At 52.1% G+C, this 23,130-nt stretch overlaps 11 protein-coding genes across 11 annotated transcripts; 3 read left to right on the top strand and 8 right to left on the bottom strand.

Annotated features, from left to right (window-relative positions):
• Positions 1-398: 398 nt before the first annotated feature.
• PtrM4_064200 (DnaJ, DnaJ-class molecular chaperone with C-terminal Zn finger domain protein) lies at positions 399-1,022 on the top strand (the record flags this gene model as incomplete). Its single annotated transcript, XM_066105652.1, has 2 exons — positions 399-969; positions 1,015-1,022. 2 exons carry the CDS (start codon positions 399-401, stop codon positions 1,020-1,022), a joined length of 579 nt encoding a protein of 192 aa, XP_065964279.1.
• Positions 1,023-1,799: 777 nt separating this feature from the next.
• PtrM4_064190 (uncharacterized protein) lies at positions 1,800-2,603 on the bottom strand (the record flags this gene model as incomplete). Its single annotated transcript, XM_001933132.2, has 1 exon — positions 1,800-2,603. The coding sequence occupies one exon, from the start codon at positions 2,601-2,603 to the stop codon at positions 1,800-1,802; it is 804 nt and encodes a 267-aa protein (XP_001933167.2).
• A 1,338-nt stretch (positions 2,604-3,941) lies between these two features.
• PtrM4_064180 (uncharacterized protein) lies at positions 3,942-5,183 on the bottom strand (the record flags this gene model as incomplete). Its single annotated transcript, XM_001933131.1, has 1 exon — positions 3,942-5,183. One exon carries the CDS (start codon positions 5,181-5,183, stop codon positions 3,942-3,944), a length of 1,242 nt encoding a protein of 413 aa, XP_001933166.1.
• Positions 5,184-5,904: 721 nt separating this feature from the next.
• Positions 5,905-8,198, bottom strand: PtrM4_064170 (NatB-MDM20 domain containing protein; the record flags this gene model as incomplete). The annotated part of the gene is made up of 4 exons (XM_001933130.2): positions 5,905-6,719; positions 6,766-7,513; positions 7,565-7,835; positions 7,891-8,198. 4 exons carry the CDS (start codon positions 8,196-8,198, stop codon positions 5,905-5,907), a joined length of 2,142 nt encoding a protein of 713 aa, XP_001933165.2.
• An 82-nt stretch (positions 8,199-8,280) lies between these two features.
• Positions 8,281-9,018, bottom strand: PtrM4_064160 (uncharacterized protein; the record flags this gene model as incomplete). Its single annotated transcript, XM_066105651.1, has 3 exons — positions 8,281-8,484; positions 8,542-8,847; positions 8,896-9,018. The coding sequence occupies 3 exons, from the start codon at positions 9,016-9,018 to the stop codon at positions 8,281-8,283; spliced, it is 633 nt and encodes a 210-aa protein (XP_065964278.1).
• A 654-nt stretch (positions 9,019-9,672) lies between these two features.
• On the bottom strand, positions 9,673-13,522 carry PtrM4_064150 (Phosphoinositide polyphosphatase (Sac family); the record flags this gene model as incomplete). Its single annotated transcript, XM_066105650.1, has 4 exons — positions 9,673-10,412; positions 10,462-10,906; positions 10,954-11,253; positions 11,306-13,522. 4 exons carry the CDS (start codon positions 13,520-13,522, stop codon positions 9,673-9,675), a joined length of 3,702 nt encoding a protein of 1,233 aa, XP_065964277.1.
• A 512-nt stretch (positions 13,523-14,034) lies between these two features.
• PtrM4_064140 (PRP38-assoc multi-domain protein) lies at positions 14,035-14,682 on the bottom strand (the record flags this gene model as incomplete). The annotated part of the gene is made up of 2 exons (XM_066105649.1): positions 14,035-14,296; positions 14,432-14,682. 2 exons carry the CDS (start codon positions 14,680-14,682, stop codon positions 14,035-14,037), a joined length of 513 nt encoding a protein of 170 aa, XP_065964276.1.
• A 767-nt stretch (positions 14,683-15,449) lies between these two features.
• PtrM4_064130 (Rho-GTPase-activating protein 8) lies at positions 15,450-18,180 on the bottom strand (the record flags this gene model as incomplete). Its single annotated transcript, XM_001933128.1, has 5 exons — positions 15,450-16,294; positions 16,343-16,624; positions 16,675-17,839; positions 17,893-18,074; positions 18,132-18,180. The coding sequence occupies 5 exons, from the start codon at positions 18,178-18,180 to the stop codon at positions 15,450-15,452; spliced, it is 2,523 nt and encodes an 840-aa protein (XP_001933163.1).
• Positions 18,181-19,180: 1,000 nt separating this feature from the next.
• On the top strand, positions 19,181-20,533 carry PtrM4_064120 (CAL1, Prenyltransferase, beta subunit; the record flags this gene model as incomplete). The annotated part of the gene is made up of 1 exon (XM_001933127.1): positions 19,181-20,533. The coding sequence occupies one exon, from the start codon at positions 19,181-19,183 to the stop codon at positions 20,531-20,533; it is 1,353 nt and encodes a 450-aa protein (XP_001933162.1).
• A 355-nt stretch (positions 20,534-20,888) lies between these two features.
• On the top strand, positions 20,889-21,664 carry PtrM4_064110 (Nop25 multi-domain protein; the record flags this gene model as incomplete). The annotated part of the gene is made up of 3 exons (XM_066105648.1): positions 20,889-21,074; positions 21,191-21,406; positions 21,662-21,664. The coding sequence occupies 3 exons, from the start codon at positions 20,889-20,891 to the stop codon at positions 21,662-21,664; spliced, it is 405 nt and encodes a 134-aa protein (XP_065964275.1).
• Positions 21,665-22,139: 475 nt separating this feature from the next.
• Positions 22,140-22,807, bottom strand: PtrM4_064100 (tropomyosin; the record flags this gene model as incomplete). The annotated part of the gene is made up of 3 exons (XM_001933125.2): positions 22,140-22,302; positions 22,368-22,672; positions 22,790-22,807. The coding sequence occupies 3 exons, from the start codon at positions 22,805-22,807 to the stop codon at positions 22,140-22,142; spliced, it is 486 nt and encodes a 161-aa protein (XP_001933160.1).
• Between the last annotated feature and the right edge of the window lie 323 nt (positions 22,808-23,130).

The following is a 23,130-nucleotide window of genomic DNA, read 5'->3' as shown; positions in this document are numbered from 1 at the left end:
CGTTAATTCAAATTGCCAACCTTGTGCCGTGACCAATGCTGCCAGACTCGCCTTTCATCTCTGACTCACTCCACTATAAACTGCGCAAATATAGGTTGCCGATCTTATGACTACCCATCGGTCCTTTTCCATGTGGTGCGAGAGGGACCCTGCGGGAATGGGGCCCCACCACTTGGAACCGAAGGCGTCCCCGCCTAACATTTTTTTGTACTCTGGCGTGCCGCGTACAGCACAAGTCCAGAATAAGCCCTCTGTGGGCGAGCATCGCCCAGGGTCGTGTGGTAGTAGCCGTTATCCCGCTGGCCAGTGTCCCAATCCGTCCGCACAATTCAGTCTCGGCCCGACACCATTTCAAGACCTTGCACATCTCCAAGAAAGGCACAGGCAAGAGAGAGAGCATGGCGTATACAAAAGACTTTTATCATGTCCTTGGATTGGAAGCGCCTCGCTGGAACGATTCCACAAAAGCACAGTCAACAGTCGATCTGCGCAGAGGGTACAAAATCGCCCTCTTAGCGGCGCACCCAGACAAACAGAGTAGTGGTACTACCGACGCCGTGAAGAAGACAACACGGGAAGGGGACAAGGGGTACACAGTAGACGACGTAAAAGAAGCCTACACTATTCTCTCCGACCCGAAATCGCGGGCAGACTACGACAACTGGCTTCTCCACAATCGCGACATGCTTCGTTCGAGTCGATCGTCGTTGCACACTGCTTCTCTCCTCCCGTCCAGCGACTTTATCCTCGGCCTTGAACTCCTTGATTTGAGCGACTTTGATATCGTTGAACCCGGATCAGATATATCTGCGAAAGTAGACAGTGCCAGAGGGGATAATATGAGTGCAGAGGAAGAGCAGATGCAGTGGACGAGACCGTGTCGATGCGGTGCGGAAAATGGTTTCAAGATTCTGGAAGAGGAGCTTGAAGATGCGGAGGGGAGAGGGGAGAAAGAGGTGCTTGTGGGGTGTGAGGGGTGTAGTTTGTGGGTTAGGGTAGGGTTTGAGGTCGAAGTGGGTTGAAGGAAGGAAATGTGGTTGGCTGAGTTTATGGTAAAATAAGACAAGGCGAGGCTTGAAGTTGGGAATGCTACTCATAATACGAGGAAGATCGAAGGATATGGGGAGTCTTTATGGAAAGAAGAGAGTGAACTGACACATTGGCTGAGGGGTTGGTATTATATATGGCCTTTGGGCCTTGTCAGCGCCCTCGCCACTGTCTGGGACTGCTGCTAATGTTCAGATATACTATATTCACAGCACCCTGCTTCTCTGACATCGGCAAATGAGCAGAGAAGATAACTTGGCTGGTGCCCACAGGGTATACCAGATCGAAGTGGGAAAATCGGATGTAGTATACATATTGAGGCTTCTATTGCTGGACCTGTAAGACCACTAGACTAAGACATATATAAAGCTCCGTTTCTCTTCACTAGTATATTGATCGCTGGTTTCATCCTATGTTCGCGTCAGCCTTGGGTGAAGAGAGTAAGCGCTCGCATGACTCGAGAGACAAAACATATGTGAGGTGTTCTGTTTATTGTTTTCTATTTAAGGCATTCCAAAGACTACATCTCCAGAAAAAAGGTCGAGGGGATTTCTAATCCGCAGCAGTACTTTCACCGTAGAGTAGGGAACAAGCATGACAAGACAAAGCTAGTCATAACATACATAAGTCTATGTCGGATATCACATACAATCATGCTAGCATGATCCAAAACACTCAAAATAGAATGCCACCCAATGTCCAAATAACCGCCCAGTCTAGTCTCCACCGTAAGCGCCAGCAAGTGAACTAAGTCAGATTCTGGACTTTGCCGACAGTTCTGCTCGTAGAGAGTCAACCTCTCTTTTCGTCTCCGCAATTTCCGCCTCCAGTTGCGACTTCTTCTTCGGCTTGTCCTTGGGCACATGGACATTTGGCCCGATCAAATCACCGTTATCATCAAGCTGCATACCCTTGGTGTGAAGCATACTCCTAACCGCGGGCACCAAATCCGCAAATGACTCGACCATGGGGACGCCGTAGCGCTCACAAGTGATCATGACGTTTCCATGTCTCCAGTACTTTGGACCACAGCAGACAATGACCTTGTCGGATGCCGCCCACAGACCCAACTCAAGCAGCGTGATAGGGCTCCTGGTCGTGGTATCGAAGAAGAAAACGATCACGTCGACTTGCTCCAGCGCTCCGAGCTCCCATTCAACCTGCTCCCGAAAAGCCTGATGCTTGGCCTCTGGAGTGACGTTGGGATTCCACTTTCCTGAGCGGGGGTTACAGACGGTGATGGGTAAATCGGACAGCATGGTCGCCATCTGCTTTTGCCAATGTACTGCTTTTCCCATCTCTATGCTGCCTGCTGTGAAGACACTGAATTTTCGGTAATCGGGTTTTCCTTTGGGTAGGCTGTGCACGAAGTCCTTGTGCTGCTTCGGCAGCGGTGATGGAAGCGGCGAAAGTTGGTTGCGTATGTCCTCGACCTCCTTGTCGACATCGGTCTCTTTGTCAACATTGGCCTTCTTGTCGACATCGTCCCCCTCGGTATCCGTTGGCGGGAACAAGTCATCATCGCTAAATGATGTGGTGCTAACTGGTGTGGCCATATTGTCCTTGAGTGATAATTTGATGATAGTTGTACTGGCTACTCCTCGATGGCCGTTTGACGATTGCAAGCTTCCCCAAACAATTGAAGCACTAAATTTGGCGGGAATTCAAGATGTTCAAGCAAGACTGTAGTAAGAACAAGGCTGTTCAAGGCTGTGGAAACTGCAAGTGGAAGTCAGTTGGGTGTTCCTTCTCTTATAGACGCCTAGTGGGGCGGCCTTGTACGGTAACGTTAACGTTAATTATGATGGGGCACTAACAGCGAACGTACTCTCTGATGTGCGGTGCACGACGCAAACGGCAAACAGTGACGATAAGATGTATCGATGAGTGTTGGAAGTGTTACAAATTTGTGAGTGAGACTGAAAGTGCACAGGTGAGTACCACTTTATCATCGGAGAAAGCGTGCTACCTACTGAAGCGCGCGGTTAATTGGAAGCGCATGACCATTGCGCTGCACCGCCCCCTCCAGCGGCATGCACTACATAGCACAGCCATTATACTACCACGCTTCGCGGCAATGAAGGCGTGCCTACACGCGGGTCTGCCAACCAAAAAAACCAGGGTTATGGCTATCGTTCGTTGCCTTGGACCCTGAGTGAGGCGGCCTGCAGGGCGCACATCCAAGGCACAGTACCTGGATACTCATGACCCATTGCACTTGATCAGAGATACTGCGCGACTATGCTGGGCAAGTGATCTTCGATTCCAAAATTGGTTATTATGATGATGTTTGATTCAGATACCCCATAGGGATTATGATGGCTGATGTCAGGAGCTGAGACAAGTGTAGGTACTGTGATAGCAACACCAACAATACTACCAACAATGCTTCCAGAAGTGGCTCATTGTTTTACGATATCACACGGGCTTGCCGCGTTTATGCCTAAGAGTGGCAATGTTAGGACATGTATTCGCCTCGGGCATGCATACACGTGAATGCCAACTACCTCTCTGCCTGCTTAGCTGTTAGCATTAAAGCCGATATTAAGCACTTTTGGTCACATTCATCAACCCTCAATATACTAGCAAGTGGTCTTATTCCTTCTGCCTACGAAATCTCGCCGCCATCTAATCGATGACTAGGAGTATCCCAGATCTGATTCCTACGCCGGTCCGCCAGTCTTACAGTACAGCCCCGATAAGTCTCAAGACGTTAGCCACTCTGCCCAGGGAATATAGGTGGATAAAGATCGCCTTCGTCGATTCTGAATACCCAACAAGCCCTGATTTCGAGGCAGTACCCATAGATCGTATGTCCTACTACAGCCCCCAAGACCCGTTTTCCATGGTCATGACCACAAGAGCTCCCGCAGTCTGCTAGGACTTGTACCTTTCTAGACTGGGTTGCTCCTAAGCGGGTTGGCGTGACGGACACGGCCTCCCTTCAGAGTCAAGGTAGGTGCTCCATGACCTCTAGCCTGGTCTTCCGGTGTTGTTCCAAAGCTAGGCGGTGTTACCTTACGCTCTGCCATCAGCTTTGAAAACTGAGCTTTGTAGAAGTCCTTGGGAGGGTCCACAATCTGGAAGCAAAGCGAAGAAGCATCAGTGACCATGCCGCAATCACACTTGATGCCCGTGAACTTGACAGAGACCATCTCAGCCTGTTTTCCATACTCTTTCTCCATTTCGCTGGATAGGGCTCGGAGGTTGAGGACAGACTTCGAAACGGTGAGAGGCGCAGTGGCTCGAGGCTGGGCATGGAGATTGCTCATCGACTGCGAAGGCCGGAGACGCTCTAAAGCATGGGGACCGCGCTTGGTCAGTCGTCTAGGGAGAGCAGAGACTCGCAATAGGGCCGACTTCACCGCTGCCTTTGTGCTCGCATCATCGTGGACCTCGCGCGCGCGCCAGGATAAGCCACAGCCATCACAAAAGACGCCGAAACGGATGCTCTTGTTGACGTCTTCTGACAAGGTCACAACCTCTGGCTCGCTCATAGGCACGAAAGCCTTGATCAGACCCTCCAAAGTACACTTGGTACAGGACCGATGCACACATGCGCACTCCAAGACGCTGACCGGATGCTCGCCTTTGGTGTAGCTGACAAGCTCCTGGGCTCGATTGCACTTGCAGCATCGCCACTTTCCACATGGCTCTCCACTCTCCTTCGGCTCTTTCTCGTTGTCGGTGAACTTGATGGTTGGTACGGGGGGTAGGACTGCTGCGCCATCGCGAGCGAGCTTGGAGCCTTCTTGACGGGAACCCAGTTCGGCCTTGATAACCTGTATTCGCACCTCTACAGCAGCACGTGCACGTGCAACGCTACCAGGGAGTTTTTGTGTCAGCCCAAGTCCAGTGTGCTCGTGGCTACGATCCACTACGCCTACAGATTGCTTGTGCTCTTCATACCTATCAGAACTCTCTGACGCTGCCGCATGACTGGAAGGCTCTCCGCCGTCTTCGACACGAGAGAGGTCGCCTATGGTACTGATTGATACGTTGGGCAAGTTCATGACAGTGCTCTTCTGCGGTTTGGGTTTGATGAGAGACTCAGTCGACTCGGGGCGCGTCTCTTCGACAGGCTCTCCAGGATCATCACCGTATTCGAAGCTGTAGGGGCGCCACGGTTGAGACATCTTGCGTGGTGACGACTCCGAAGAGCAAACGTGGTAGCTTGATATTTTGTAAGTTAGGTGACTGGAAGTGTAATGTGTGGTCAAGGGATAGTGGTGAATCAATGCGCGCACAGTCGGAGAAAATATGGAGAGCGAGGAATAGGTAAACAAAATCGGGGCTAAAAGCGAAGTGAAGGTGAGTCGCGTTGTTGATGATACAACACAGTGCGTTTGCGCTTCACTGTTGCTTAGCAACAAATGGGTGCCTGGTGATTACCTCAATCGAACATCACCTACGGTTTCGGACGTGCATTGTCAACTTGCAGTGGGAATATAGACATTTAAGCTGCCTATTCTATATCAGTTATATACCGTTGATGATAGTTTCTGGATTATCCTGTTCGTGGCAAAGCTCATCGGGAGTGAAGAATACTTCTCTCCAGATTTTCCTGATATATTATTGCTCCAATTTCTGCGAGATGTATGGGTTCGGGCTTTATGACATAGCCAACGACTGGAAATGTAGCCAGGCATCGAACTATCGTATATAACTAGTCTCGTAGTTATACTCGCGATATCACTCATATGCACCAAAGGATCTTGGACCAAAGTTAAGGAGCCTACATAGTACATTTTCAAGTAGAACCGCATGTAAACTATGGCATGTGAGGCTTTTTGGAAGAATAGAGTGCTGAAATGTGCGAAACCAAAGCATGGATTGTGGCTCAGTACCTCAATCTTACTACTTAAGTTTGACCTTGAGTACTCCCTCCCAAGCCTGCAATGCACTATCGACATACTCGCGTGCATACAAAGCCACATCAGCATCAGTCAACATATTCCTGAGGACTTGTCCTGTGATGCCCCACCGTATCTGTGCCTTGATCGCTGCCTCGCCCTTCTCCTTGATCAGAAAGATATAGCTACGTGCTAAATCACGTATTGCTTCATAGCAGATCTTCATCTCAGTTTCAACTTCGGGTACCCAGTTCTTCGGCAGCGTAGCCTTCATGAAATGAGTGCTCTTCGGGTTGATGACCTTCTCCCGCATGTGCTCGATCATCTTGTTGAGCGCGCGGAGAACCTCAAACTTTGTGTAACAAGAAATCAGCATGTTCTCGTGGAACATGGCAGGCTCGTCTTCGAGTTTCAAAGTGGTGGAGCCAGGCATGCGTAGTTTTTCCATCGCTACACGCATCGCATGGAGCTCTTGGGGCAACTTTTTGATGGGTCTGGTGAGCGTGTCGAGGTAATCTTTCTCCCACGTCATGATCTTAACAATGTCGTTGATCAAGGCCCACATGATTTTTGCTCTCGACTCGGCTGGTGTGTCGAACTCATTGCTTCCGACCACACCGTCTGTTGCGCGAATATAGTCGAGCCTCTGCGTCTCTTTGCATAGCACTCTGGTACATGCTTCGATGTTATTATGATTGCTGAGCATCCAAGATGCATTGGGCAACCTGTTGGGCATAACATATGAGAGTGGCCCTTTGGCATCTTGGTCGTAGTGGGGAAAGACATTCCTGTCTATATCGTCATTGACGCTTCGGTAGTCTGCCCAATTTAGCCCGCTGCTTGATGTAGTTTTGCGTTTACTCACTTGTCCAGTCCAAAACTGGTAGGTTATCCACAGATTCGCCCTTCAATCGCGCTACGCGCCGGCGCTCCGTAATACATGTGAGTTTGGATAAGCTCGTTCTGAACTTCTCCTTTAGTCTGAGCAAGCCAATAGTCTTGTCCCATGTGATCGATTGCAGGTCTGGAATCATAGTGTCTTGGACCTTGTTCTCCATCCTGTTCATGGAGTCTATGACATTTTCGAGCTCTTCCTCTGCAGAAAAGCCTCCGCGACCGTCGGCACCAAATGGATGCGCAAGAGAAATCCGCGATAGAACGTATACTGACAAGTTGTATAACAACATTTCCTTGGACTTTGTGAATCTGTATAGCTGGAAAGCACATTTTCCTAGACCAAGGTTGAGGTGCAGCCGAGCGGCAAGTAGTGATAGTGTTCTATCCTGCTTTTCCTTGTGGCAAGCGACTAAGTGACGCGCGAGCATGGCAGCTTGTAATAAAAGTCGGGAGTTTCGCGTTGTCTGTAAAGGATGCTGAGGTTCCTTGTTACACATGGCGTCGCGGTGCAGCTGGAGGAGGCAATAAATCGCGATGAAGCCTATGGACGAATTGGACTCTGTTGACCAGGGGCTCGTGACTGCCCGACGGAAAACGATCTCCATATTACCTTGCCTCCAATGTATCAGTCCTACAGGCGGGGGATGGGTAATGGAGCAATGCGTGTAGTAAAACATCTTCAGGGTGTTCTGCTCGATGATGTGCAAGTCCTGAGTCTTCACAATGTCAGAACTGGATATGCCAGCACAGAGACTTACATGACCCACCTTGGGGGCATAATCCATTGCTGATTTCTCCCGGACAAAATCCAAGAGTTCTGAGTACTCCTCCACTCTCATGACTTTGACAAAAGGTTTTATGTCCGGGAAACAGACTATGCGATTCGAATGCTGTTCCCAGTAGATCTTGAGATGCTCCAGCATCGGGTTATTTGACATTCCGCAGAGCCACATATATGCGAGCATTAAGGAGCGATCTTGGGTCGGAAATTGTTCTCCAAAAGCACGATCCCGAATGCCAGATAAAATATGCCGGCCCCTATACTGATCAGCAAACACGGGATTAGCAGTGTTTGGTCTACAGTACAACTTACTCTACAGCGTCATGGTTTTCTGCCAGTGCACGTAACAAAAGTATCCATGTATCGAACTTCCAGGCACACAGTTCCCAAAAGGACTTGGATTGTGGGTCTTGAACCAATTTCGATATCGCGAGCTCGATATAGGCCAGACACAGTCTCTCGACTAGTTTCCAATTCGATTCCTCATGCGCAAGCTTGATCTTCATACGCCACAAGTCGTCTTGATGGGTTGCCATGAGGGGTTGCAAGTCATCAGGTGGATGGTCCCAGAGCTCTACAAGCTCGTTGCATCGGTTTTGCTTGCAATGAACTTCGCCCATAAAACGTAGATCCCGTATATCCTTAAACGCTAGGGGATTAACCTGGAACCATTCAGTATAGCGTTCAGGATATTTCGGAGCGTCAAACCTGTGGTGCCTGATATGCTTGCTTTAGCAGCCCACGTGCCAAATCGGCATAAATTTTGCATTTCTGCTCGCCGCCTTCGATACGTGACTGCTGAGATGCTGCTTGTTGAAGGGCGATTATTTGTGTGTAGTGAGCCTGTTTCTTTGCAGATGGTGATGTGGTGCCCTCTTTGATCTCCTTGTTGTATTGAACGACAGCCTACGAATCGTTAGCATCCCGTGGTCAATTGCGGTAGATTAAAAAGAGTCATCGTACGAGTCGGAAGTCTTCCCAGCACCTCTCACGCGACGCAACTTTGCCTAGCGCGGACCAAAAGTCTTCCCGGTCTTGTTTGCGTGTTAAGGTTTTCGCAGCGCTCTGCCACTTCTTTGAATTCGCATCACCCACGCTGCTGATCTCAAGGACACGGTGGCTTTTTCGGGTTGCTTCTGCCAACACCTCGTACAGGTACGATAAGAGTCGAACATCGTTGGACCCGGGCTGCTCCCATGCCTGCTGCACTTGACGAATTGCAGTCTCGGCGTCGTGGTTCAGATGAAGCGACAGGTTAGCTTCCCAAGCCTAATGGAGATTAGCGTGAGTGGGCAACAGCGTGTTCACATTTCATACCAACAGGAAAGGGTTTTTGGGACTCTTCTTGAGTGCCTTTCGTACGAACACTTCTGCGATCTTATTTGGTTTGGGGTAGTCGCGTTGAGCTTTACGCAACTTATCCCAATTGTTGAACGCCATGTCGGCGGCAGCCACTGAATGGCGGAGGTCGGTGTAGCAGCGAAAACGATTGTCCGATAGGGATGTGTTGAAATATGGTCAAAAACAGGTGATTGGGTGGGGTTGCAGGCTGCAAAGGTCGACGATGGTGGTGGGGTGAAGTCGGACGCGAGGCTCGGCTGCACTTGGGCCCACAGCACTTGCTCAAGGTAACTACTTAGGTAGGCACCACCTTCTGGCCACTACAACGAACATGTAGGGCGCGAGGCAAGTTATTGCGATGGCGACATTACCGTTATGAAATACCATACAAGCAGCTATAACACGCCTTCACAGGACGAATCTTGCCCTGGTAAAGAGTCGGCGCTGCTGGGTATCTGAATGTAGATCGATTGGTATTGAAGCAATGGCTATCGTGCAATCAGGGCACAAACGTTGGTTCAGGTCCCATTCAAATGAGGCTGCAGTGCATCATAGCTCAATGTATACGTTGTGGTCTTTTCTTCCGTCGAAGCGCGGTAGCATCTCAAAAGAGAGCTCGCGACTCCGATTGTTCCCATACACAAAACAATTAGTCTATCTATTTCTCTCTCTGTCAATCACTACACTCCAGCCGATACACCACAATCGATGCAACAAGTCCTCGATGACAAAACTTCGGGTCCTTTCTCTGCTTTACCTCACAGGTCTCAGAACTTCCCAATCTCTCAAGTTATTATGCACATCTTCCGGATCATCATCCATCAGGTTCCTCCCTCCACCACTCCGTGAACTCCTATTCGTCCCTGTCCTAGGCGGCAGCGGCGGCTTGTCTTCTCCATCGATAAGGTTTTGAATGGGTTTACGTGCCAAGTTCGGTGGCGGTGCCATTGAGCGCTTCACTGGTTGGGGGTCGTCGCGATACTGCTGCGGTGGGGGAACGGGTGATGTACCTCGCGACGGGCTTTTCGAAAGGAGTGAAGGCTTCTTGTTGGGGATGGGTGGGGGAGCGGCTTTGCGGAGGACTTGGGGTCTACTGGTGGGCTGATTTTGGGACTGAGTGTTTGACGTGCGGTAGGGGAGGTTGGCGGGAAGAGAGTGAGTAGATGCGCTTGAGGCGCTACGTCGAAGGTCGTTGAAGGAATTGTTCGCGCCATCAGAGCCGAGTATCTGCGATGCATGGCCTGGGTAGAGAGGTGCGATCATTTTGCGAGCCATTGGCTCTTGTGCTCGTGATGGGTTTGGGTCGTTGAAGTCGACTGTGCGTGCCCTTTGTGAACCGCGAGTTGGCGGCGGCTCCGGTCTGCGACTACTCTGCAAGTGCCTGACGTCTACCCATTCAGGCTCTGGACTGGGCGTAAAGGGATTACTGGGTCGTTTTGGATTGGGTAAGTGATCATTAGATGGCGGTTGGACGCGCGCTTTGGCTGGGAGACCTTTGAAAGATCAGTAACCAAGCTATAACAGGGAAAACGAGAAAAGTACCGTTGTCAAGCCACCACTTCCTACGATCTGAGCTTGCAGGCGGTAGCCCTGGCTCTATGCTATCGTAACCAAGCAGATCTTCATCATCGGTTTCATCTTGACCTAGATGGCCGGCTGCTCTAGTGTCACCTACGACTTCCCTTCTTTGTCTGTACAAAGCCGCCTTCAGCTCATCTTTCTTTTTCTCATCGATTCTTTGGACCAAGACCACAAAGGTTGCATAGACTGGTCTGTGGTCGGAGAACCGAAGAGGTGCATCGTTGTACTGTATCTGTCGGATGTTGTCACCTTTGCGGAGCACGCGATCGCACCAAGCGGGTATGCGCGCTTTCTCAGACGTATCGTATTGATCACTGTTAAGATCATACTTGTACGTAGGGGGGAATGTGATACGAGCTTCTGAGTAATAAGGGAATGTCAGGCCTGCAACCATCTGCAAGTTGAGCTAGTAGATGTTAGTAGCGGATGCGCGGCACAAGAGAGGGAGCCTACCTGATCATTCTCATACAGGGTCTCCAGGTCGCCGACATGGCATAGCCTCTGCACCTTTTCGTTGTTCAAACCAATCCGATAGTTGAAGTCGCCAAGCCATATCACTGTGTCGTGATCCTCGATGGAACGGTTTCTTTGGAATCTTAGGCCATGACTGATAGTCTTGTAGTCCCGATTGCGTTCTTGGTAGTTGGAGAAGCCAGCTGCAAGATGGGCAGTAACAAGACAGATGGATGTGTTGGCATACTCGAAGCGAATGGCGACAGCTCCTTTGTTACCTGCCATTCCAGACATGCCAGTCTAATGTTCTAGTTAGGCTTATATTCTGCAGAGAGCGTATATATATGCTTACCTTCTTCAAAGCACCTTCCACATTCTTGATGTGCTTGAGACAGTCTGATCGGACGAAGACTGATAAGCTCGCTCCAACCAGTTGACCACCCCGAAGCATGACATACTCTTCCTTTCTATGTTTTTCGGCGTTTTTGTTGAGGCAGTTTCTGACGGCTTCCTCCCAAGCCTCGCGTCGATCTGGGTCTGTTGACATGATCTGCTGAGGGCTCAGCTCGACAATCTCTTGGAATCCAACAGCTACTATTTCAGGACACTGTTGCGATGGATCGACATCAGGACATAACCAGGGAGATAGATCGCTGTTGATTCCGCTCGTCTTTCCATTCAAGTTGAATGTGCCAACAAGGATGTTTATCATCTCAGTTTCCGAGTACTCTGCAGATCGTCGCGCAAGCTCTGCAACGACAAAGTCATTAAGTGGATCGTAAAGATGCACTGGAACCTGGCCGATCAGTCGTCCAAGAAGCATATCAATGGTGTTTTGTCGGCCCTTATCTGCGAAGTTGTTGATATACATTCGAGTGGCGCTCTTACGAGCGTCTGCCAGAGCACCAGCAAGTGACATCTTTCCAGATCGGGTAAACGAGGACTTCAGCGCTCCTGTGCCCGCATAGATCTTCGAGAGAGCATCTCCGTTATCTGCCCACATGCTTGAGTGTCTGGCCCAGAAATCCTGACTAGCTCTGAGGCTCTTTTGACTAAGAAAAAGTTCAAGTGCCATTTTGCTGATGATGGTTTGGACGAGGTTGGTTCGGTCAAGGCAATCTAGACAGTTGGTCCTGAAGATACCTTCTTGTTGCAGTATTGTCATTGTCCTGCGGACAATATAGTCCTGTCCGTTGCGTCTGACATGCTCTTCCACATCTTCAGAAAGATAGTATCCGAAGCCTTCTGCCGAGCCCTGGATCCATTGAGCGATCATACTGGCCATCTCGTATCCACCCGGTCCTCGGGTCTCGGCATGGAAGTCATATTCCGTGAGCTTGATGAGATCATGCTCTCGATCAGAATCACTTGCATGATTCAAAGGGCTGTTTTTGATGTGAATGCGATATTTGTGCGACAACTCTAGCTCGTTTTGCTTCTCATTACTCAGTAAGTTGACGACGTGTATAGTGCCGTAGCTCAACTCCAGGTTATCAAAGTGTTTATCAAAAGCGGGTTGCGTGGCTTCTGGTGATCGAGTGATGGTAATTTTCTGCTGTCCAGGAAGAATACCAGCTTGTTGTTCCCAAAAGATTGGGACACTTCCTCGAACCTGCACGTACGAGAAGCAGACGCCCGACGGTGCCCAGTATATTGTTTCGCTTTCGACAAAGTTGGCGACGTTGCCATCATCGTCAATTCCCCGCGAATTAAATCTCGTCCCTGCTCTTTTGCATGATAGCCTGGAGATGAGCGTCATGGAAGATGGCATACCCGAGTCCTGAACCCTGATGGGTGCTGAAGCCTTGGGAATCGTAATTGTGAGAGCGAAGCCCCGGATAGCAGACGTAAGAATTCCCGAGGCATCTAAAGCATCCTTGTCCTTTGGTGCAAGCCTGCTCCGGAAGTCTACCAGCGGCTGAATCATGTATGAATTCCAAAGAAATCCAGCATCCAAGCTATCAATGGAAACGGTTGCCGCATCTGTCGTCCGGTCCTGTAACCGCCTGGTGAGGTCAAAGTCTGAGCTGTAGTAGAAGGTTCCGCTGCTCAGGATCTTCTTGAGCGCCAGACACGGGTGTTCCATGGGCGTCTGTTCTTTCCTGCCCCCAAAGCCCATCTCATATCCCTCGTCATCTATGGTATCGGTGGGGTAGGGATTGACTTCGTCGTTGAGCATGGTGTCGTAGGCCGTGCTGGTCAAGCAGTAGAATCCGACCGAGTGTATCCTCTGCACCGTCTCGCCAGGCCGTACCGTCGCCACCTTGCTCGCGCCATTAACCACGACCAGGAAGACATTGTTTTCGACGGTGATCAAGCCCAGAGTACCGTGCACGTTCACTGAGTGTAATGCTCGGTAGTCGTCTAGGTCGACGTCTTCTAGTCTCGTGAACTCGACCATGCAGCGAGCGGCGCCGGTGCCATTGCTCCCCAGCGACGTTGACGAGGCATTGGGATTCCCGCTATTCTCGGTGGAGGTGGCGCTGTGCCGGAGGACGAGTGCGTGGGTTGAGGTAGCGAGGGCGATTGCGCGGTGAGGATAGTCTTTGATCAGGACGCGGATGGACATTGTCGGCGGTCGAGGGCGACGGGCGAGGAGTGATCGGAAGAGTCAATTATGTCATGTCCAAACTTGTATTATACGTCTAGCCAGAAGATGAGTTTGCGCAAGGTGTGCCGGTCGTGGCAAGTAAGCACGTGTGCTTTGGCAGATGTTCTCAGCTCCAGTAATAATGTTAGCCTCAATGCTGATCGCGACCCTTGGTTGATGCGAAACCACTCCACTGGTGCCCGAGCCCTTACAAGGCTTCCCTGATCATCGCTTACACCAGCAGCCGAGAACTGCCATTTGGCTCAGAAACGGCTGCATCTGCCTCCGACCATCTCGGGAGCTGCTGCCTCTAGCTCTTCGCCGACTCGTAACTGTCGTTTAACCCCATGGGTAGCACATCACTAGTGACCTCATAACATCACGCATTTAGATATGTGAAGATTGCAATGGGCAATTAGGCATGTTAAACAATAAAAGATATCAACAACAAAATACAAGACACGGAGCGAATAGTGCGCACATAGAGTCGCTCATCCTCTGTACTGGACCCTGGTATTAGTCTCCCTGTAGCTTCCTCTGGCGTCATCGTGGCCGCCGCGACTGCGACTGCGCTGCCTGCTGCGGTCCCGCTGATACCTTTCATAGTGATCACTCTCGCTCGATGCAGGCTCAACGTATCGGTAGTGCTCATACCGAGGGTTCTCGGGACTGTGTCTTTCGCGCTCGCGCCTGACTTCGCGCTCCCTATACACATACTCGCTGCGCCCAGGACTTGAGGAGCGTGAGCTCATACTGGATCGTGGTGAGACTTCGACATAGTGTGCGCCACCATAGTGAGAATGTGTATGATGAGAAGAGACGTGGCTTGGAGGCGGAGGAGGTACAGGCATAGGCGCTGGTGGCGGAGGTGGCGGAGGCTGTACAAACACCGGCACTGGCTGTGGTGCGGGAATCTGCAGAGGCTTTGGAGACGGCACCGAGACGTAGGACGCTGAAGGTCGAGGAGACGACTCGCGCACTATCTCGGTGCGTGAGTAGCGTTCAATGTCGCGCGAGTGGCGTGCAATATCGCGCGACTGGCGCACATGTGATATCCGGCGACGGGGCGGGGAGCGGGTGCGCTGGTGGATACGGTAAGGAATAACCTCTTCTTCCTGCTTGACTTTGACCAGACACATGATGCCTTCCTTCTCTCTCTCTCTCTCTCTGTAGGCGAAGCGCAGCAAGCAGCGGATCAAAAGTGGGAAGCTTCGATTGCGATCGCAATGTGATTCGTGGGGCGATCAACGTGGGGTTGGATCGAAGACGGGACGGGGCGCTCGACAAGCTCACGCTCAAGAGGAACAGAGACGGAGGCGAAGACTGCGCAAACTGAGCTTCGCCTGAGCAAGGCAACAGGCCATGTATATGGTATCGAGATCGGGCAGCCAGTGTGCCCAGCCACAGCTGACCCCCATGTCGCTCGAATCTGCTCCGCCTTGGAAGTTGGAACGGGACATGCGAGTGTGACACCCATGAGTCCGGCTCATCTGACAACTGGGCCTAGCGCATCTCACCCATGTTAGTCCCAGGTACGAGTCACCATTGACAATGCAGCCTAGAGTACTAACTAATGTCGTATATTCAGCGGCCGTACAGACTCGTGATTATCATGCTGCATCATGCATGCGAACCCCATATCTTCCACTCTGCTGCCATCTCAAACTATACATACAGCGTCCATACGCGCTATCCAGTCCTCTCCCCATGCAGCCGTCAAATCCCGTGACATTGCCATTAATAGGTCCAGTAAACTATTTCGTCCTCCATGTCAATAACACATACAGTGCTGGGCGTATACACTCCCTAGCGTGCACAAGAGCACTTGGGCGGTGTGGGCGGTGTGGGTTTGCTTCCTTTTCGTCCCCAAGGGGGATGCATGCTGAAGTCAAGAACACGTCTACCACTAGTCATCCATGGGCTTGTCCTCCAAAGTGACGCCCCTGGGCGCCGTGTCTTCACTCCTCAGACTGCCGGTTGAATCCCTGTTGCCTCTCGTCAAGCTACCAGCGTGCTTTCGGGGAAAAGGCACACGGGTGCTCGACGGTGCTGGGTGTTCGGCAGGGACGGGGGTAGGTGCAGTTTCTGTTGTACCATTTGTTGTCGCAGATGATGTCTCGTGAGTAGAGCTGTCATCACTCCCGGGCACTTCGAGAGATCCGCGGTTGCCATTACTCCTCCGCGTGTCGGTGGGTGATGAGGTATTCACAGGGAAGCGGGTCTGGCTTCGGTCGCGTCGGTGCGAGCCTGAGATGCGCGAGCCGGGTGCTGGCGATGTTGCTCGGGGTGAACGTTGAGCAGCAATCGCACGCTGACGCTCCTCCATGTTCGCACGTCGGTTGCTCTCATCCGTCGAAATTGCGCGCGGACGCTGGGCGCCTGAGGATGAGTGTGTAAGCGTGCTAGCGCGTTTGAGTTCCCCGAATATCGCATCCTTGTGCGCAAAGAGATCGCGGACCAGACGGTAGCTGTAGCGCTCATTCATCGTTAAACTCGACTCTTGCTTCGGCCTCAGAATGCACGGTGCGAGTGTGTTGGCAAGAGCCGTGACATAGGTTTCGTCGGCCGAGGTCAGCTCAATCAGGCGAGTGAAGTGGGTGCAGATGGCGTCTAGTGTTGCGATATTTGCAAGACGCAGTTGCCCAAGCGTTGATTGAAGGACAGAAACCCGCGTCTCTTCGCTGACGTCCGAAGCAGTGGTCGCGTAGATAGTCTTGACGATTTCGTAGACGTGCGAGGAAACCAACGAATCTGATACAGTTAGTCAAGCTAATAATACTGAAGAAGGGTAGTACATACCAGGGAGTTCCAAGAGGTAGAGCTTGAGGACGCTTGCCACAATCGGGACATCGTACTTCTCGAGCAAATCGTCCGGAAACCTCTTGCCTGTGTTGATCTCGGACCTCAGGGTGTGAGTCTGCGATAGAGGGACATCAACAAGCCAAATACCACGGCGAGCTTCATCACCCTCAAGATCAGGGTAGTGGTTGTCCAGGAAAGTCAGAACGGTCGTTACGATGACGGGTACTCGCTTCTTGTCTGAGCGAGCCCGAGCCTCCAGGTCTACACCAAATGTTTGTTCTGTGAATTTGTCAGTATACCATTATTGGTCAGTATGTAGGATATCGTACCGTCTACCGAGTTGTAGTAGTTTTCGTAAGTTGTGACCCTGGGCACAAAAGGCCCCGTTCTGTAGTTCTCCAGCATGTATCGAAGATCGCCCAGTGGCTGAACAGTTTCTTGGAAAAGCATCATCTTGTCTACTGTGCTCTGCAGACTTGGGATGACGTTGCTGACGGCACCAGAGAAGTCCAAGATGACGGCTTTGATGGCCTTTAGCCTGTCCAGCTCACAACGCTCCATAAACTTGAGATGGTCAATCATGGCCTCTTCCAGGTTGCAGCGCAGGGAGTCAAGCTTCTTCACCGCGGCCTTGTACCGCTCGTCAGACTCTCGAGCCTCTCGCCTCAGCCTTTCGGCCGGGGTCTCGTTGGGGAACTGATTGTTGAGTGGGTTCCAGCCCTGTAGATACTCCTGCACAGTTCCAACGGGTGAGTCAACGGTGAATTCGGTTGATGAATTGGACATGGCGGTAGACGAGCGAGCCAGGGGCTGCTTCTTCTCAGGTAGTCCAGTGACCTGGAAAGTCTTGGGTTTCCACTGGTAGCTCATCCTGGAGCTGTTCGCAAAAGTGTTGCCTACGTTGCCGACAAGGCGTAGGAAGCCGTGCGATACCATGTCCTGTCCAATGCGCTCTGCGTAACTGACAGTGGTAGCTCCCATGTGTTGCTGGATGTATTCAGTGATGTCGGCACCGGTCGAGCAATTTTGGTAAGTGCCGAGAATGGGGACCTTGACTTCCCCCATCTTGATATTGTCCAGCATGTGGGTTAAGATCTTCTTGACCTGGTCGGGCTGATATGTCTCGTCGCCCAGATCAATGGGCTCCTCCTCGTCCTGGTCGGGCTCCGACATCTTTATGGTGGGGACCTTCAGTTTCGGGCTTTGGGTGACTTCACTCTGGGGGTCCTGGAAAGCGAGCTTGTCCTCCTCCTCCAAGTCCTCGACCAGGCGGCATTTGTTGTAGTACTGTGAGCGGAACTTGCGCACGGCATCTGCTTGACGGTCGTGGATCTTGATGCGCGATTGCAGGTCGTCTTGCGAGTTCTGGACACGGGCAGCATGCGCCTCACACCAGCGGCCAAAGGGGTTCACGACGAGCTCCCGGATGTTGGATGCGATCTTCTTGTGATTCGAGGCGGCTGCCTCCATCTCTGTGCGGACGCCCTCGTAGGCCTGGTTGGGATTAGCGGATAGTTTTGCGCATACATGCAGTCTCTCGCACGCACCTTGCGCACACTTGCGCCCTCATCTCTGCTGAAGCCGCCGCCTATGCGATCCGTAGCTGGCGGAATGGCGGACAGACTGTTTCCATATGCCTCTTCGGCATCGGCTCGCATGCGGGCTACGGTAAGGATCTGCTGATTCTCCTGCACTCCCTGTTGGAGCTTTCCAAAGAGAACGCCCAGGCCTAGACTCAGAGTCAGCACATACGCGGGGCCAGGGAGGGAGCGGCTTCAGGTCGTACCTCCCGCATAGTCGCTGGACCAGAAAGACGCAGCGAAACCGGTACTCATGGCGGCGGTCCAAAAGTCGAGTCGTCGCGCAACTCGTGGCTGGCCGGGGGGGGGGGTATCAAAAGTGGCAATGTATCAAAACAAACGTTGGATGGTGGGCGGTGGTTCAAAGTCGGCAGCGGCAGTATAGTGGGCAGCCAAGGTTAGTCTGGGGAACACGCAAGCGCAGACCCAGTGATGTAGCGTCGTCGGAGAGCCTGTCCCACGCCAGGGCTCGGAATCGGGTGGCAGACGGGTGACGGGTGACGGGCGGTGACGGATGACTGGTGACTGTAACTGTAACGGGTGACGGGCGAGAAACAACAAGTCGAGGGTCGCGGCTGAGGCACTGTACGGTACTTGACTAATAGTTCAGTTCAGGAGATGTTTCTGCACGCTCAACTGGGGGGGGCAGAGCAGAATGTCTCATGGACCCCTGCAGGTGCCGCCGCCGCCGCCGTTTGTTCGTGACAGGCCCTCGTTAGCCAGGCCTACCAGGCGCACACGCTTCTGCCCGATATTTCCCCTCTAGCGGACGATATAAATATCAGTGTCAATTCACCGAACCCTAAGCGCGGCCCCTGCATGGACTAGAGTCTGATCCACGCGCCTACTACCGTCTATGCATCATCATTGTACTAACCCCGTCGCCGAGTAGGCTCACCACCAGCAACTGCAAATCCCACCCTGCATAGCACCGTAATTCCACTCCTCGTACTAATCGCTGCACTTTCCCCCCTGCTACCGCCCCAACGTACCGTCAAACCCGTCCCAGCAGCCCTGCTCAACAGAGCCCTGGTCGTGGCCTGCTTTTTTGGCCTCGTCAACAGCGTTTGGTTGGTGGGCATGACATGACGGCCGTCTCCTAATCTGCCATCCATCCGCCTTGTTGCTAATAGACAAAACACACGCCTTGGCCTCTACGTCAGCCCCGCCTTCAGCACAAAGCACTCGCAGGGGAACCGACACCTCGCTCGGCAAGTGACGCCGGGACCACGTATCCCGTTACGCACTTCCCATCATGGCTCCCACTTCAACTACCACCCCAACTGCCATCGACAGCATCACCCAATTCAACCATGCCCGCCATGTAAAGTACTGGCGTCGCAACCTGAAGACGTTGCTGCCACACTTCTACACCAGCAATGACTCTAATCGCATGCTGCTGGCCCTCTTCACTGTCTCGGCTCTCGACATCTTGGGCGACCTTGATGCTGCCTTGTCAGCTGAAGAGCGTCAAGGGCACATCGACTGGGTCTACAGCTGCCAACTGCCCGAGGGAGGGTTTCGGCCATGGCCAGGGTCCAACTTTGGGGAGTTGAGGAATGAGGAGAACAAGTCTTGGGACCCTGCCCATGTTCCGGGTACTTTTTTTGCCCTCCTGACCCTTGTTGTCCTGGGCGATGATCTGGAGAAGGTCAAAAGAACGGAAATCTTGGCATGGTTGGTCAAGATGCAGCGATCAGAGGGCAGCTTTGGAGAAACGCTAGGCGAGGATGACAGCGTACATGGCGGTAACGATTCGAGGTTTGGGTACATGGCTACGGCGATTAGATGGATCCTACGGGGTGACCTCGAGGGCCCCTGTGAAGGTATACCGGACATTGATGTTGACAAGTTCGTCACGTGTGTTCGCTCGTCAGAATGCTACGATGGAGGTATTTCTGAAGCCCCGTACCACGAAGCCCATGCCGGCTTCACCTGCTGTGCCATTGCTGCTCTGGCGTTCCTGGGCCGCTTGCCGTTACCACCATCGCAAAAGCCCGATGGTGTAATCCGCGGAGTCAGCGATGTCCCAAAGACACTACACTGGCTCGTCTCGCGCCAAACTCTTACATTAGATGAGGATGATGGTTTGGACACTATGAACGACGAGACAGATTCATCGGAAACTTGTCACGATGCCCACAGCTTTGTAAAGCTTGGAGCTTACCCTTCGGCGCAAGCAAAAGAGAACACCAAAGGACGGCCTCGTGTTCATTATGAGCTGGATTGGGTTGGCGTCAACGGTAGATGCAACAAGGTGGCAGACACATGCTATGCCTACTGGACGTGTGCCCCCTTACAAATCCTTGGCTATCTCAACATTGTCGATCAAGTACCCATCCGGAAGTGGCTGTTAGACAAGACACAGCATCTTGTAGGAGGATTTGGCAAGGTTACAGGAGACCCACCAGATATGTACCATTCGTTCCTGGGCCTCATGGTGATTGCCATGTTTGGAGAAAGCGGTCTCCGCTCCGTGGACCCAGCACTATGTATTACCCAGAAAGCGAAGAGTCATCTAGAATCGCTACCGTGGAGGAGGAGGATACTGGGCCTGGATGGCGGTGCATCGAATGGAAAAGACGAGACACAAAACGAGGCATTGTAAATGCCACCTACACTCAACATCTGATAGACTTCGATTTACATCCTTGTGCATATCCTTTAGTCGCGCACTTGACGCCCACGTGCTAGACAATAAAATCGCTACGCTTCTACCAGACCCACACAGATGACTGTAATAATAAATAATGCACTTGTAATATCATTCTCTTAGAGCGTTAGTGTACCCGTATACCTGCGCCCTAAGCCAGAACCGCCTCGGCTCCACCCAAACCATCAGATCCCTGTCCGCTAGGTAATTTTCCCAAACTCCGCAACTTTCTCGCAAACGCAGGTAGCAGCAGTGCTCACCACGCAAACAACGTCCACGCGTAGAATAAACCCCGTAAATACAAGTCGCCATGGCACCACCGGCCTCGAAGAAACGCAAAATCACCGTCACGGCTCCGGAAAAGATTGATTTCGACTTTGCAGCGCGCGAAGAATACCTGACAGGCTTCCACAAGCGCAAACTCGCGCGCATAAAGCATGCCCAGGAGGAGAATGCAAAGCGCGAGAAAGAGGAGAAGTTGAAGTTCAGACGAGAGGTACGGTTTTCCCGTGGAGTTCATTCGCAACAACACAGCACCAACCCGCTCTACAGAGCTACTATGAATCCCTACGACAAAGCAGGACTGATAGCTAACATATCCTGCCAATATAGCTACGAGAACAGCGCAAAGCCGACCTAGAGCGCCACGTTGAAGAAGTAAACCGATTAGTCAAGCAAGCAAATGGCGACCTGGACGAAGCGGGCGAAACATCCGACAATGACGATGACGAGGAGGAAGAATTCACAGGGTTCCAGGAACCCGAGCCGATAAACCAAGAGGACGAGTACATTGACGAGGATAAATACACGACCGTTACGATTGAAAGTGTGGGCATATCACGGGCAGGCTTCTCGCGGCCGGGCGAAGACGAGGACGAGGAAGCGGCGGCGAAGAGGAAGGCGGCGGAGGCGGCGGCAGAGGAGAGCAAGAAGAGGGTGTGGACAAAGGCGTGGCCGAAGAATAGTGACAGGCTCAAGAAGAAGAAGAAGAAGTTTAGGTATGAGACCAAAACGGAGAGAAAGGCGGAGCGCATGAAGCAGGGTATGAAAAAGAGGAAGCAGAAGGAGGCCAGGACGAGCAAGTAGGGTCATTACATGAGCATATGTAGGGAGTGTGGTCTACGAAAAATATGATACCCTGTCCACGAAAGTCTTTAGCTGAAAGTATACGAAAGTACATGGGTAAAGGTGCTTCCAAGCCAACACATCATAGGTCACATGTCAGCGTAACAAATCACACGTGCATCGCTTTCAGATTAAAGGGATGTATTGCCAGAAGCGACCAACAATGCATTCGCTCAGGGATTATCTAAAGCGAACAAGCCCGCTCAGCAAGCCACTGCGGGAAACGAAACAGATATATAGGGTAGGGGTAGGGGATGTGATGTAAAATCTGGTCCTTCTGTCTAAGCTCCACAGCGCGCGACTATCATCCTCGACCACAACTACCATTCATGTCGCACGCGCTCGATATCGAATTCCGTACACGGACGATAACGACGCTCGACTCAAAACTCGGCTAGATACAGTCAACCACGGCAAAGGATCGGCGGCAGGGAGATCAGATGTTACCGATCTCCTTGACGAAGTCGTCGAGCTCCTTCTTGGTGTCGGCGTATTTCTTAGCCATCTCCTCGTACTTGGTTTCCCACTGGTCGCGGGACTGCTCGAGAGCCTGGACTTTGCGTTCGTAGTGGCCCGACTTGACATCGGTTTGGCGGAGCCTAGAGCGTGACGTGTCAGTGCTTGCAGACAGGGGGCGGTGAAGCTCGACAGCGAATCGACGTACTTTTCGTTGAGCTCGCGAATCGTCCTGTCCGATTCCTCAGCTTCTTCCTCAAGAACTTGGATCTTTCGCTGGAGGCTCTCGGCTTGGGTGCCGGCCTGAGCGCCCGCACCAGCTTCGTCCTTGTAGGTCTTGACTTGCGTTTCGAGCTTCTCAACCTCGCTCTCGAGCACCTGGTTCTTGTGCGACAGCGACGTAATCTCCTGCTCCTTTTGTGTCGTCTCCGATTCGAGCTGCTTGACCTTTGCCTTGAGCTCTTCGGCCCGAGCACTACTCTCGTCCGCCTCGACGCGGAGAGCCTCCATGCGCTGTGCGGGATCATATGTCAGCTACGCATTCGGTACGACATGCAGCAATTGTGGCGTCGGGTGAGGTAGTGTGTACCACGGAAAGGGGACAATGGCGGGGTATGGGGGCGGACTCACCTTCTTGATCTGATCCATAGCTGCTGTGGGTGTGCAGGGCGTGTATAAAGGGTGAAGTGGGTGTGCGTGTGCTTACAGCTGAATCGTGCGAGACGGCTGTAGGGGATATAGGGATGGTTTGGGGTACGGTGTAGTGAAGTGGGAGTTGTGTCTTTGAGAAATGTCTCCTGGTGTGCTAGTGTGCTAGCTGGTAATGCGGGCAGGCGCTGCCAAAAGGGACTACCTCCGCCCGGACCCTTTAGCAAGCCCAGACCCGCTTTGTCGCCGCCCTAGCAACCGCCAGTAAACACACCGCAAGACATGGTCGCGCTATCACAAAGACCCACCCACCACCCCACGAG

Source organism: Pyrenophora tritici-repentis, chromosome 2 (genome assembly GCF_003171515.1).
Source record: "Pyrenophora tritici-repentis strain M4 chromosome 2, whole genome shotgun sequence".
In the NCBI taxonomy this organism is placed as follows: domain Eukaryota; kingdom Fungi; phylum Ascomycota; class Dothideomycetes; order Pleosporales; family Pleosporaceae; genus Pyrenophora; species Pyrenophora tritici-repentis.
Note: the sequence above shows the minus strand (reverse complement) of the source record. Positions and strands in the feature narration are given on the sequence as shown.